The sequence below is a fragment of the Somniosus microcephalus genome, chromosome 23, assembly GCF_052327205.1.
Source record: "Somniosus microcephalus isolate GS21.2 chromosome 23, FLI_Smic_1.0, whole genome shotgun sequence".
Classification (NCBI taxonomy): domain Eukaryota; kingdom Metazoa; phylum Chordata; class Chondrichthyes; order Squaliformes; family Somniosidae; genus Somniosus; species Somniosus microcephalus.
In genome coordinates this window covers 6,934,905-6,950,103 of record NC_141009.1, presented here as the reverse complement: position 1 = coordinate 6,950,103, position 15,199 = coordinate 6,934,905, and the positions used below count along the sequence as shown (strand labels likewise).

Here is a 15,199-nt window from a genome sequence, read left to right as displayed (position 1 = left end):
CCCCGCAATGATGTTGGTCCCCCTCTGGTTCAAGTGCAACCCGTCCAACTTGTACAGGTTCCACCTTCCCCAGAAGCAGACCCAGTGATCCAGGAAACTAAAGCCCTCCCTTCTGCACCAACTCTTTAGCCACGCATTCATCTGCTCTATCGTCCTATTCCTATACTCACTAGCACGTGGCACTGGGAGTAATCCAGCAGTTACAACCTTTTGAGGTCCTGCTTTTTAATCTGCTACCTAGCTCCCTAAATTCTTGTTGCAGGACCTCATCCCTCTTTCTACCCATGTTGTTGGTACCAATGTGAACCACGACCTCTGACTGTTCGCCCTCCCCCTTCAGAATGCCCTGCAGCCGTTTAGTGACATCCTGGACCCTGGCACCAAGGAGGCAACATACCATCCGGGAGTCACGTCTCCGGCCACAGAAACGTCTATCTGTTCCCCTTATGATAGAATCCCCTATCACTATTGCTCTCCCACTCTTTTTCCTCCCCTCCTGTGCAGCTGAGTCACTCGTAGTGCCACGGACTTGGCTCTTGCTGCATTCCCCTGAGAAAACATCTCCCCCAGCAGTATCCAAAACGGAAAATCTGTTGGAGAGGGAGATGGACCCAGGGGACTCCTGCACTACCTTCTTAGCTCTTTTACTCTGTCTGGCGGTCACCCATTCCCTGTCTGCCTGTCCACTCTTTACCTGCGGTGTGACCACCTCGTTAAACGTGTTATCCTTGAAGATCTCAGCTTCGCGGATGCTCCACCGTGACTCCAGCCGCAGCTCCAGCTCCGAAACGCGGATTTCGAGTAGCTGCAGCTGGAGGCACTTCCTGCACATGAGTTCGCCCTGGACACCGAAAGTGTCCCTGACTTCCCACATAGCACAGGAGGAGCACTCCACGCTGCCGAGCTGCCCTGCCATGTCCTACCTTTACTTCCTTTAAATTAAAGAATATTAAATACACGGGGGACCTTACTTCCCTTTAAACACTACTTACTCTAAACTAGAGACCTTATTTTTACTTTAACGACTGGACTGTAGAAATACTCACCGGGTCCTACTTACCAATCAGCTCCTTCCCTGGTTGTGGCATCACTTTAGCGGCTTCGCAGTTGTTGTTGTTTGACTGCTCCTGCTTTCGGACTCTTTCCTGTAGTCCTGCGACGTCACTCCTTGATTTTGCTGGAACAGAAAACGTTTGGTCTCGGAGAGGCTGAGTTCAGATTCCTTCCTTTCACTGAACAAAATGATAATCCCCCAGTTCTGCTTGAGGCTGGGGAGGGGGAGGAAGAATAGCCGACTAATAGGACTGTGGAGATGCATCTTCTATTGGCAGTACACACAGGAGTGATTATAAGATGGTTTCAGGTCCAGATATTATACCTTCCCTGCTGAAGGAGGGACCACGGCAGTGGGAAACAGCATTAGGTAAGTTGATAGGGTATGGACAGAATGGAGACCTCGAACAATCATAATCATAATCAACTTTATTGTCATTGTTAGTGCACAAGTGCAGTACAACGAAATGTAGGCTTGCGGCTCCCGAGAGTGTACATTTGGATTAAGACATTTAAACATTCAACATTCAACATTCATTTGGCTTGTAATACATTAACATAAACATAACCATAATAAAGTGCATTGGCAGATGTGCAGGCTTTCGAGTTTATTTGTGGAGTTCAGTAGGATGACAGCCCTGGGAAAGAAGCTGTTCCTAAACCTGGTCGTTCGGGTGCGCATGCATCTGTAGCGCCTCCCAGATGGCAGGAGGGCAAACACTCTGTGGCTGGGGTGGGTAGGGTCTTTGATGATGGTCCGTGACCTCCGTAAACAGCGTTTCTGGTATATGTGCTCTATGGTCGGTAGCCGGGTGCCGGTAATGCGTTGGGCAGTTTTGACTACCCGTGGCAGGACTTTCCGGTCATAGTAGCTACAGCTGCCATACCATACTGTGATACAGTTCGTCAGGATACTCTCTATTGTGCAGCGGTAAAAGTTAGAGAGGATCAGGGGTGACAGGTTACATCCCGTCAGCCTCCTTAGGAAATATAGGCGCTGCTGGGCCTTCTTCACCAGAGAGGAGGTATTGAGGGACCAGGAGAGGGACCAGAACAAGGGCACTGGTTTGCAGTTTTCATGGAACAATGGACAGAATTGCAGAATGCAATTCTCCAAAATTCCCCTGTTTAAAAAAAAATCTCAGAATCCCGTGTAATAAAAATGGAACTTGACTTAATTTAGTCACTGAAAAAAAAACAATCTCCTGATCATGAGCAAAATCTATTGAGCAGCCTAAATTGGAGAAAAGGCAATAGGGAGTAGAAGTAAGAGTTGTGTCAGATTGGTATAGGTATGGCTTGGCTAAAAGGGTGAATGTAACTTCCTCCAGCCCTACAAACCTCCCGAGATCTCGGCGCTCCTCCAATTCTGGCTTCTTGAGCATCCCAAATTTGAATCACTCTACCATTGGCGGCCGTGCCTTCAGCTGCCTCGGCCCGAAGTTCTGTCATTCCCTCCCTAAACTTCTCCACCTCTCTCTTCTCCTTTAAGACCCTCCATTAAAACCTCCCTCTTTGACCGAGCCTTTGGTCACCTGCCCTAATATCTCCTTATGTGGCTCGGTGCCGAATGTTGTTTGATAATCGCTCCTGGGAAGCGCCTTGGGACGTTTTACTAGCTGTATACATGTATGCTTATAGCTATCGGATAGTTTTAACACACAGCCGTGGCCAATATTGCAATGATTGTTCACACTGCAGTGTCTCGGGATTTGGACCAAGCATGAAACAGACTCCAGGGGTGGGTGTATGTGAAGCCAGGATGGATTCCGAGTTCATGCTGCCAGTTAAATATTGGATCCTGGTAAGACTGTGGGTTGATCTGACCCCCAGCTTGCCAATATAAACAGGGCACTTGATTTGTTTTAATGCAGGTTTATACTGGAATGGGGTTCGTTCTGGAATGGAGATTCTGCTCCAGTATTTTGTAATTGAACATTTAGGAAGTTAAAACACTCAAAAATACAAGATATTTAGAAAAGAAAGACTTGCATTTATATAGCACCTCTCGGGACCTCCCAAAGTGCTTTACAGCTAATGATGTACTTTTTGAAGTGTCGTCACGGCTGTACTGTGGGAAGTGCGGCAGCCAATTTGCGCACAAACAGCAATGAGACAAGTGACCAGATCATTTCAGTGATGTTGATTGAGGGATAAATATTGGCCAGGAATTTTTTAATGGTTTACACACACAACATTATCAGACACTGAAGATGGTCCAGTCAGACCTGGCTGTGTAAAAATGGCAGCTACTCTTAATCCAACCCCTCTGGGTATTTGTGCGTAAACCTGCCACGTGTCTGTGGCTTTTCATTATCTTATCGATGTAAAGGATCGGGTAGTGAGAAACTGGAACCAGTACCCTATCAGTTGAGGTTTCTGTGGTAACCTAAGATACCAGTGGATGGTTTCAGTATCTGTAACAAAATCAGATTGCTTTTACTTGTAGTTATATGGTTATTTCTTACGCATTTTTTGGTTTACGGCTTGTTGGAGCTGCACCATCTTGTGCCCTGCAGTGGTAAAAGAAAGACTTGCATTTATATAGCCTCTTTCACGACTTCAGGATGTCCCAAAGCGCTTTACTTTTGGAGTGTAGTCACTGTTGTAATGTAGGAAACGCGGCAGCTGATTGCACACAGCAAGCTCCCACAAACAGCAATGTGATCATGACCAGTTAATCTTGTGTTGGTAGCATTGGTTGAGGGATAAATATGGGCCAGGACACCGGCGAGAACTCCCCTGCTCTTCTTCGAATAGATTTAAGGTTTTGGGCAAGAGACACAGGGGAAATGTGAGGAAAAGCCTTTTTACGCAGCGACCTGGAACTCGCTGCCGACGGAAGTGGTGGAAGCGGAGACACTCGATGTTTTCAAGGGGAGACTGGATGGGCACTTGAGGGAAATAAACTTGCAGAGCTACGGGGATAGAGCGGGGGAAATGGGACTGACTGGATTGCTCTACAGAGAGCCGGCACGGACTCAATGGGCCGAATGGCCCCCTTCTGTGCCGTTATGACTCTCTGACTAGTGCCATGGGATCTTTTACGTCCACTTGAGAGGGCATTCGGGGCCACGGTTTAACGTCTCATTCAAAAGGCAACACTCCCTCAGTACTGCACTGGAGTGTCAGCCTCTGGAGTGGGACTTGAACCCACAACCGTCCGATTCAGGCGATAGTGCTACCCACTGAGCCATGGCTGACACCTGAAGCAAGAGTGAGGGGCGGGATGACAAGATGACTAAAGAATATTGGAGGACTGGTCATATCGGGCCACTTACACGCATCCTAATGGCTGTTTATTGCTTTATTTTGTAAAAGAGCGGCTGACAGCGAAGGTGCCTTTCCTTGGCTGCATTTGGAAATATAAAATGGCCAAATGGCCCTCTTCCGGCTACAGCAGGAGGCCGCCTTTTTCATGACCTGCTGCTGGATTCTGGACAGTAAACAGGACCGTCTGGAAAAGTGAACGGGGAAGCTGTGGCGAGAGGCTAGCATGGCACCGCTGTCCCGAAACCAGCCGAGAAACGCTAAAGCTCCTACAGAATGGAAGCCCCAGGAACAATATCCACTCCTTCTCTTGAGAAGTATAGGTTGCACAAGCAGATTGGAGGGGTTTAAATAACACCAAGGGGTGATCTGATGGAGGACTTCAAAATGATGAAGTGTTTCTATAGGGTAGACGTAGAGAAGATGTTTCCACTTGTGGGGGAGACCAGAACTAGGGGCCATAAACAGTGTTTCCTCTATTTTTGTTTGGCGCCGCGTGGCCCCTTTAAGGGGCTGTGCGGGCCATTCAAAGCATCGTGCGTGCGTGGTTTTTCCTATTGAAAAGCCGGCTGCGCGGGTTCCCTGGAGAGCTGCGCAACCTACAGGGAACACTGGCCATAAATATACCAAAGGCAAAATACTGCGGATTCTGGAAATCTGTAATATAAACAGAAAATGCTGGAAATACTCAGCAGGTCGGGCAGCATCTGTGGAGAGAGAACCAGAGTTAACGTTTCAAGTCGATGACCTTTTGTCAGAACCGGAAAGTGGAAAATGCTACAAGGAGCGGTTGAGGCGAATAGCATAGGTGCCTTTCAGTGGGAAGCTAGATAAACACATGAGGGAGAAAGGAATCGAAGGATATATTGATGGGGTGAGATGAAATAGGGTGGGCGGAGGCTCGTGTGGAGCAGAAACACCGGCACGGGCCAGGTGGGCCCAATGGCCTGTTTCTGTGCTGTAAATACTATGTAATACAAGTTATCATCCATAAATTACATCTTTGTTTTTGTGTTCTTCGAAGAGGGATTTCACTCCGTTTCCAATAACGACATGCTTTACTCACTCAAAGCAGACGGAGATCTGGAAATACCCGATGCAGCTGGGCTTCCAACATTTTGCATCAATCCAAAAAATCATGGGAGAATGCCAGTGACAAAGCTTCACACATCTCCCCCTGACTGATCAATACCGCAAGAGTGTCCAGATCTTAGTCCCTCTTGTGTCGAAATTAACCGTGGATTTCCATCACCCGTTGAACTAAGATTAGTGGCCTGCGCTTTAGACTAAGCTAGATTTAGCTAGACCATCAGAACTTACAAAAGGATTCCTCCGAGATAGTAACTTGTGGCATTTAAAGTTCTGTCAAGTTTTTTTGAGGCGAGGGGAGGAGCGAGCGAGATACTTTGAATCTTTGGGCATAACTTGAAGCAAAACTTGTACGTTTGGTTCCTTCGGGGGGGGCGTGTGTGTGCGCAAAAATTGGGCTTTGGAAACAGGATCCAAACCAGGAGAAAAGAAATTGGGATCGGGAGCAAAGCTTTGAATCTCGAGTAAGCGCTTCAGAGCGATGTTAAACAAGCTCGGAGGAGTTGGGCACCTTGCAACAGCCACTATGCTACTTTGAAACAAATCCCTTCAAATTCTACATTCCATTGACCTGGGAGAGTTTATGAGGCTGAAGGTGCCTTGACAGGTCCAACGCGAAGACGTTGGATGAATGTACTTGTTGGAACAGATGTCAGAGCTGTAGCTCGGCTCTTTGTAATATTTATACAGTACAAGTTATATCAAAGCATAAAATCTTCACAAAAAAATGGGCCCAGCCTGCTCGAACGTAATTTCTTAACACTGTTGCTAGGTGACAGCAAATGTTATCCTGCGCAGTGCAGTAAATCATTCCGTGTGAACCGTGTTCACTTTTTCCAGTGAGTCACAGCTCTGAGGCAATCGATGCCCCGATTCCGAAAGGCACCCACGGGCCTTTGTATCATCATGGTGTTTGACCACAATAGACACTCTAGCTTTCTTTTAAAATGGTGGGATTGGCGATGGTGATTTGTAATAATCTTTGAAACAACAGCTTGCATTTATATAGCGCCTTTAACGTAGTGAAACCTCCCAAGGCGCTTCACAGGAGCGTTGGCAAACGCAATTTGGCATCGAGCCACATGAGATAATAGGATAGATGACCAAAAGCTTGGTAAAGGAGGGAGGTTTTAAGGACAGTTTAAAGGAGGAGAGAGGGGTAGCGAGCAATGTCCCCTCTTAATGTTTTTTGGGGTGTGCGGTCCCTTTAACTGACTGCGTGGCCATTCAAATTTTCATGTGCGACTCCAGACCCACAGCAATGTGTTTGACTCTTAACTGCCCTCTGAAATGGCCCAGCGAGCCACTCAGTTGTACACACCCGCTACGAAACACAATAATAAGAATAAAACTGGACGGACCACCCGGCATCGACCCCGGCACCGGCTTCGGATACGACAACGGCACACCCAGCCCACTCGACCCTGCAAAGTCGCCCTCACTAACATCCAGGGACTTGGGCCAAAATTGGGAGAGCTGTCCCACAGACTAGTCAAGCAACAGCCTGACATAGTCATACTCACAGAATCATACCTTTCAGTCAATGTCCCAAACTCCTCCATCACCATCCCTGGGTATGTCCTGTCCCACCGGCAGGACAGACCCACCAGAGGTGGCAGCACAGTGGTATACAGTCGGGAAGGAGTGGCCCTGGGAGTCCTCAACATTGACTCCGGACCCCATGAAGTCTCCTGGCTTCAGGTCAAGCATGGGCAAGGAAACCTCCTGCTGATTATCACCGACCGCCCTCCTTCAGCCGATGAATCAGTACTCCTCCATGTTGAACACCACTTGGAAGAAGCACTGAGAGTAGCAAGGGCACAGAATGTACTCTGGGTGGGGGACTTCAATGACCATCAGAGTGGCTCGGTAGCACTACTACTGCCTAAGCTGGCCAAGTCCGATAGGACATAGCTGCCAGACTCGGCCTGCGGCTGGTGGTGAGAGAACTGACACGAGGGAAAAACCTACTTGACCTCGTCCTCATCAATCTACCTGTCACAGATGCATCTGTCCATGACAGTATTGGTAGCAGTGACCACCGCACAGTCATTGTGGAGAGAAAGTCCCGTCTTCACACTGAGGACACCCTCCAGCGTGTTGTGTGGCACTACCACCGTGCTATTCAGAACAGATCGAGCAGCTCAAAACTGGGCATCCATGAGGCGCTGTGGGCCATTAGCAGCAGCAGCAGAATTGTATTCCACCACAATCTGTAATCTCATGGCCCGGCATATCCCTCACTCTGCCATTATCATCAAGCCAGGGGACCAATCCTGGTTCAATGAGGAGTGCAGAAGAGCATGTCAGGAGCAGCACCAGGCGTACCTAAAAATGAGGTGCCAACCTGGGGAAGCTGCAACACAAGACTACATGCATGCTAAAAAGCAGAAGCAGCATGCTGTAGACCGAGCTAAGCGATTCCACAATCAACGGATCAGATCAAAGCTCTGCAGTCCTGCCACATCCAGCCGTGAATGGTGGTGGACAATTAAACAACTAACAAGAGGAGGAGGAGGAGACTCAATGAATATCCCCATCCTCAGTGATGGTGGAGCCCAGCACGTGAGTGCAAAAGACAAGGCTGAAGCGTTTGCAACCATCTTCAGCCAGAAGTGTCGAGCGGATGATCCATATTGTCCTCCTCCTGATGTCCCCACCATCAAAAACCAGCCTTCAGCCAATTCGATTCACTCCACGTGCTATCAAGAAAAGGCTGAGCACACTGGATACATCCCGGCTGTCGTGTTGAAGACTTGTGCTCCAGAACTAACAACGCCTCTAGCCAAGCTGTTCCATTACAGCTACAACACTGGCATCTACCCGACAATGTGGAAAACTGCCCAGGAATGTCCTGTCTACAAAAAGCAGGACAAATCCAATCCGGCCAGTTACCGCCCCATCAGCCTACTGTCAATCATCAGCAAAGTGATGGACGGTGTCGTCGGCAGTGCTATCAAGCAGCACTTATTCAGCAATAACCTGCTCACCAATGTTCAGTTTGGGTTCCGCCAAGACCACTTGGCTCCAGACCTCATTACAGCCTTGGTCGAAACATGGACAAAAGAACTGAATTCCAAAGGTGAGGTGAGAGTGACTGCCCTTGACATCAAGGCAGCACTTGACTGAGTGTGGCATCAAGGAGCCCTAGTAAAACTGAAGTTGAAGAGAATCGGGGGGAATACTCTCCACTGGCTGGAGTCATACCTAGCACAAAGGAAGATGGTTGTGGTTGTTGGAGGCCAATCATCACAGCCCCAGGACATTGCTGCAGGAGTTCCTCAGGGCAGTGTCCTGGGCCCAACCAGCTTCAGCTGCTTCATCAATGACCTTCCCTCCATCATATGGTCAGAAGCGGAAATGTTCGCTGATGATTGCACAGTGTTCAGTTCCATGCACAACTCCTCAGATAATGAAGCAGTCCATGCCCGCATGCAGCAAGACCTGGATGACATTCAGGCTTGGGCTGATAAGTGGCAAGTAACATTTGCGCCACACAAGTGCCAGGCAATGACCATCTCCAACAAGCGAGCGTCTAACCACCGCCCCTTGACATTCAACGACATTACCATCGCCGAATCCCCCACCATCCTGGGGGTCACCATTGACCAGAAACTTAACTGGACCAGCCACATAAATACTGTGGCAACAAGAGCAGGTCAGAGGCTGGGTATTCTGCAGCGAGTGTTCTCACCTCCTGACTCCCCAAAGCCTTTCCACCATCTACAAGGCACAAGTCAGGAGTGTGATGGAATACTCTCCACTTGCCTGGATGAGTGGAGCTCCAACAACACTCGAGAAGCTCGACACCATCCAGGACAAAGCAGCCCGCTTGATTGGCACCCCATCCACCACCTTAAACATTCACTCCCTCCACCACCGGCGTACCGTGGCTGCAGTGTGTACCATCTACAAGATGCACTGCAGCAACTCGCCAAGGCTTCTTCGGCAGCACCTCCCAAACCCGTGACCTCTACCAAGCTAGAAGAACAAGGGCAGCAGGCGCATGGGAACACCGCCACCTCCAAGTTCCCCTCCAAGTCACACACCATCCTGACTTGGAACTATATCGGCCGTTCCTTCATCGTCGCTGGGTCAAAATCCTGGAACTCCCTCCCTAACAGCACTGTGGGAGTACCATCACCACACGGACTGCAGCGGTTCAAGAAGGCGGCTCACCACCACCTTCTCGAGGGTATTAGGGATGGGCAATAAATGCTGGCTTTGCCAGCGACGCCCACATCCCAAAAACGACTAAGAAAAAAGTCTCCTTCTCTGCCGACTGCAAGGTGTGAACAGAATTATTCTGGCCAACTGAGAAGAGAAACCCTTTGGCTGGGGGATTGATGGGGCTGTAACCTTGTCATTCCTGACCAGATGCTCATTGTTCTCAAACATGGCAAGTGCATTTACACAAGCTGAACTTAGTGAGACAAACTCAATCTGTAGCTACTTGCATGAATGTTCGTACTTCAAGTTGTTTTGGCAAATTGACAGGAAAACATACTTAAAATTGTCACTGGGGGTTTACCCATCAGACCGGTCGCTGTATCTGTGTGTCAGCTCAATGTATCAGGAGAATATCGTCAAAAACTGGTATTAGCTGCAGTCTTGATTTTTGCGGTGACAGTATTAATTAATTAATGGAATGATTGAATTTAATAGCAGAAATATTTGTAAAGGAGGCGAGTGAAGTGTTTACATTTCACATGAGATTCCTCTGTTACTGTTGCTCATCATCACGGCAGGTTTATTAACAGCCCCTTAGTGGAGGAAAAATACAGAACGAGACAACTTTTCTTCAGTCTTTTGTTTTGAAAGTGATGACTCAATAAGTTGAGGAGAAAAGAACGAACGAACTTGTATTTATCCAGCTCCTCTCACGACCACAGGATGTCCCATAGAGCTTTACAGCCAATGAAGTACTTTTTGAAGTATCGTCACTGCTGTAATGCAGGAAAGCACAAGGTGCCCTTGTTGGGTGCCCTGTTACATAACGTAAGAATTAGGAACAGGAGTCAGCCGTTCGGCCCCTCGAGCCTGCTCCGCCATTCAGTAAGATCATGGCTGATCTTCGACCTCAACTCCACTTTCCCGCCCGATCTCCAGATCCCTTGATTCCCCGAGAGTCCAAAAATCTCTCGATCTCAGCCTTGAATATACTCAATGACTGAGCCTCCACAGCTCTCTGGGGTAGAGAATTCCAAAGATTCACCACCCTCTGATCCCAGGAATCAATCTAGTAAACCTTGGTTGCACCCCCTCTAAGGCAAGTATATCCTTTCTTTGGATAAGGAAACCAAAACTGCGCACAGTTCCAGTTACCGGTATTTTAGGCTGAGATCAATAGATTTTTGGACTCTTGGGGAATCGAGGGATATGGGGATCGGGTGGGAAAGTGGAGTTGAGGTGGATGATCAGCCACGATCTCATCGAATGGCGGAGCAGGCTCGAGGGGCCGAATGGCCGACTCCTGCTCCTATGTCTTATGTTCTTATGTTATTATACTTACCTGGTTATCATGACACTTTGATCTTATTTCCCCGTGCTGGAATAGCTGTTTTTGGCATGTGGGGTTAAATTGTGAAACTAAAATGGACATTCCAAGTTAAGTTAAAATGTTCAGAATGTCGAACTTTCTCTGCTCTGTTTTGAACGTACCGTAGATGTTGCATTTATTTTACCCAGTTTATTATCAGCTGTTTTCAGGATTTATTTTCATCATAGGTTCATTCTTCTGTACTTAATCCAACATCCAATGCCATTGTGCATTTTATTGCACGGGTTTTCAAGCTTTTTGTTTTAGTGGTTTTCTTAATGTGTGCCATGCAGTCGGGGGGGCAGGGGGCGGTGGCAAGGCTCATATAAAACCTGAAGATCCCTGTTCCCATTAGTTAGTCTCCTCTGGTTCCAGTCACATAAGACGACGCATTTCTTGCACTGTTGTCTGTCCAGAACAAGATATTTCACTCCGATCAGAGCATCGGCACGCCTCACATCCAGCAGAAGGTGGTTCTCTGCAGTTGGTGTTTGCCAATCTGTAACAGATTCGTCGTGTCTCTGGGTTATTCCACAACAATAACTTGCATTTATATAGCGCCTCTTAACGTAGTAAAATGCCCCAAGGCGTTTCACAGGAGCGATTATCAGACAGAATTTGACATCAAGCTACATGACAGATGACCCAAAGCTCGGTCAAAGAGGTAGGTTTTAAGGAGCGTCTTAAAGGAGGAGAGAGGGGTAGAGAGGCGGAGAGGTTTAGGGAGGGAATTCCAGAGCTTAGGGCCCAGGCAGCTGAAGGTACGGCCGCCAATGGTGGAGCGATTAAAATCGGAGATGTGCAAGTGTCCAGAATTGAAGGAGCTCAGAGATCTCGGGGGGTGAGGCCATGGAGGGATTTGATAACAAGGATGGCCGTTTTAAAATCGAGGCAGTGCCGGACCGGGAGCCAGTGTAGGTCAGCGAGCACAGGGGTGATGTTCCTGTAACGAGAGGTATTTTTACCTGTGCAGATTGTTGGCCTGACTCTGAACTCACTACCAGGAGGATCGGGTGGACTGCCTTTAGTCTGGGCCCTACCTTACAGCCTGTCTGGTTTGGGTGGCTCTACCAGGAGTTATACTCCCGGCAGCATAGCTGTCCAGGTCATAAGAAAGACTTGCCTTTCTATAGCGCCTTTCACGACCGCCGGACGTCCCAAAGTACTTTACACTTCAAAGTTCATTGGCTGTAATCACTGTTGTAATGTAGGAAATGCACAGCAAGCTCCCACAAACAGCAATGTGATAATGACCAGATAATCTTTTTAGTGATGTTGCGTGAGGGGTAAATATTGGCCCCAGGACACCGGGGAGAACTCCCCTGCCCTTCTTCGAAATAGTGTCATGGGATCTTTTACGTCCACCTGAGAGAGCAGTCGAGGCCTCTGTTTAACGTCTTATCCGAAAGACGGCACCTCCGACAGTGCCGCACTCCCTCAGTACTGCACTGGGAGTGTCAGCCTAGATTTTGCGCTCAAGTCTCTGGAGTGGGACTTGAACCCACAACTTTCTGATTCAGAGGCGAGAGTGCTGCCCACTGAGCCACGGCTGACACTGAGCACGTAAGCCTTCCCATCACGTCGAGGTGGCGTTCCCCAGGGAAGATCCCATTGATTTGCATTGATCTCTAAAGGTATAGACTCGAACTGCCATTGGTGTTCTGATTTAGGTTTAGTCCACCAGTGACGCAGCAGTGTGAGAACAACCCTTTCCAAACCTCCAGGGCCACAAAAAACAAACGGGACAAAACAGCAAAGGAGAACTTAAAGCTCAAGTTAAGCGAGTTCCCTGGGTTTCATGGGCCGGGTTGTCAGTACTGCACGTCACCCGCTTTGGGCACCCTGGTTTTCAGACCACGTTGTCGGTGCAGCATCATAGAAACATAGAAGATAGGAGCAGGAGTAGGCCATTCGGCCCTTCGAGCCTGCTCCGCCATTCAACGAGATCATGGCTGATCATCCAAACCCTAGCACCCGGTCCCTACACCGACAGCTATCCCACACAAGCCATATCCCCGTAACCCCGTAACCCCACGTATTTAATCCCCCCCTAACACTAAGGGCCGATTTTTGTCATGGCCAATCAACCTAATCCGCACATCTTTGGACTGTGGGAGGAAACCAGAGCACCCGGAGGAAACCCACGCAAACACGGGGAGAATGTGCAAACTCCACACAGACAGTCACCCGAGGCCGGATTTGAACCCGGGTCCCTGGCGCTGTGAGGCAACAGTGCTAACCACTATCAGGCATGGAATAATCAATAACCAGGGGGCAGAGATTTACAGTAATTGGTGGAAGGATTCGAGGGGAGTTGAGGAGTACCTCGTTCACCCAGAGGTGGTGGGGGTCTGGAATTCACTGCCTGAAAGGGTGGGAGAGGCACTGTGAATTCTAGGTAATCCCAAAAATATATTTGTGACAGTAGAGGCAGAGACCCTCATCACATTTAAAAAGTACTTGGATGTGCACTTGAAGTGCAGTAACCTACAGGGCTATGGACCAAGAGCTGGACAGTGGGATTAGGCTGGATCGCTCTTTGTTGGCTGGCACAGACACGATGGGCCGAATGGCCTCCTTCAGCGCTGTAAATTTTGATGATTCTATGACTGTTATGGGGGGAATCCCAAGGAGGCAGCAGTCAGATGTCATACAAATCCTTTGAATCCTGGGGATTTACTTCCCTTTAAATCCTCCTTAAGTATCTTTTAACATGCATATAAATGTAATTATCAGTGAGCACTCGAAAGCCCGAGTGATTTCACCAGCTGTCCTAAGTCTTTTGTGGAATGAGGTGAGTGTAACATTACAAGGGCTGGCAACCAAAGTGAATGGCCGCCGTCTGACTTTCACTGCAGGGTTTAACCAGGTAGCTTGTGACGTTATGTGCACAGCGTGTTACAATGTTGGTTCTGTTTTCTTTCCAGAAGCCCTGCACCGTCCAGAGTTTGAGTCGCAGGGTCTGAACGAGGCTGCCCGGTGGAACTCCAAAGAGAACTTGCTTGCCTGCCCCAGTGAGAATGACCCCAACCTTTTTGTTGCATTGTATGACTTTGTTGCCAGCGGGGACAACACACTCAGCATAACCAAAGGTGAGCAGCGAACGAACGGCGCGCTTCCGCAAGAAACCGCCGCGTCTATTCACTGTCATCGAACCTGATACGCAGCTGAAATATACTCGAGAGCCAGAGAGTGGGGTGGGGGGGGGGGGCAAGGAATGGCATCGGGAGACCGCAGTTGGTTAGCAACCAAAAGTAACCCTGCATGTTAGCCTAGGCCCTTACCCGAGGTCACTAAATCCCCACCGATAAACATTACTGCATGTTAGCCTAGGCCCTTACCCGAGGTCACTAAATCCCTGCCGATAAACATTACTGCATGTTAGCCTAGGCCCTTACCCGAGGTCACTAAATCCCTGCCGATAAACATTACTGCATGTTAGCCTAGGCCCTTACCCGAGGTCACTAAATCCCCGCCGATAAACATTACTGCATGTTAGCCTAGGCCCTTACCCGAGGTCACTAAATCCCTGCCGATAAACATTACTGCATGTTAGCCTAGGCCCTTACCCGAGGTCACTAAATCCCTGCCGATAAACATTACTGCATGTTAGCCTAGGCCCTTACCCGAGGTCACTAAATCCCTGCCGATAAACATTACTGCATGTTAGCCTAGGCCCTTACCCAAGGTCACTAAATCCCTGCCGATAAACATTACTGCATGTTAGCCTAGGCCCTTACCCGAGGTCACTAAATCCCCGCCGATAAACATTTTGCCCGTTCACGCTGAAATTGTGAAGGGAGAAAAAAAATATACACAACTTACGAAGGTGTTAAATGGGTCTTGGTTTGGCATCTAAAATTACCCTCGGATACCTGCCATTTTGTGACTCGGTTCCCTTTTTTTTTTAAACGTGGCTCCTAAACTGTTTTCCTGTGCAGTTGTTTATAAGTGATGATCTTTGAATATTAACAAACGCTAAAATTTAAACATTGTAAACTGTTTTCTCCCTGTTGATTTCTGCATCCAGCATTAGATGGTGGAGATGGCGTCGGTTTTTTTCTAGTACAGAAAGCAATCACTAATTCAGAATTTACAATTTTTCTCTCTAAATGTGGCCACTTCCTTTTATAGTCTTCCCAAATATTTAATTATTGTCCTCTTCTGATTATGGTTCACAATTATGGTGAGGTATAAGTAGATGCTACAATTTGGTTTGACGTATTCTAAATAATGACTTGCCTTGCA

At 48.2% G+C, this 15,199-nt stretch overlaps 1 protein-coding gene across 2 annotated transcripts in view; it reads left to right on the top strand.

The window, feature by feature from the left end:
- The window catches only part of abl1 (abl oncogene 1, non-receptor tyrosine kinase), a 230,514-nt gene that overhangs the window by 139,363 nt on the left and 75,952 nt on the right, over window positions 1-15,199 (top strand). For both annotated transcript variants that reach the window (XM_085965314.1, XM_085965315.1), the window contains exon 2: window positions 13,879-14,043. In XM_085965314.1, the coding sequence (XP_085821440.1) occupies window positions 13,879-14,043 (165 nt within the window). The remainder of the gene's footprint in view (window positions 1-13,878; window positions 14,044-15,199) is intronic.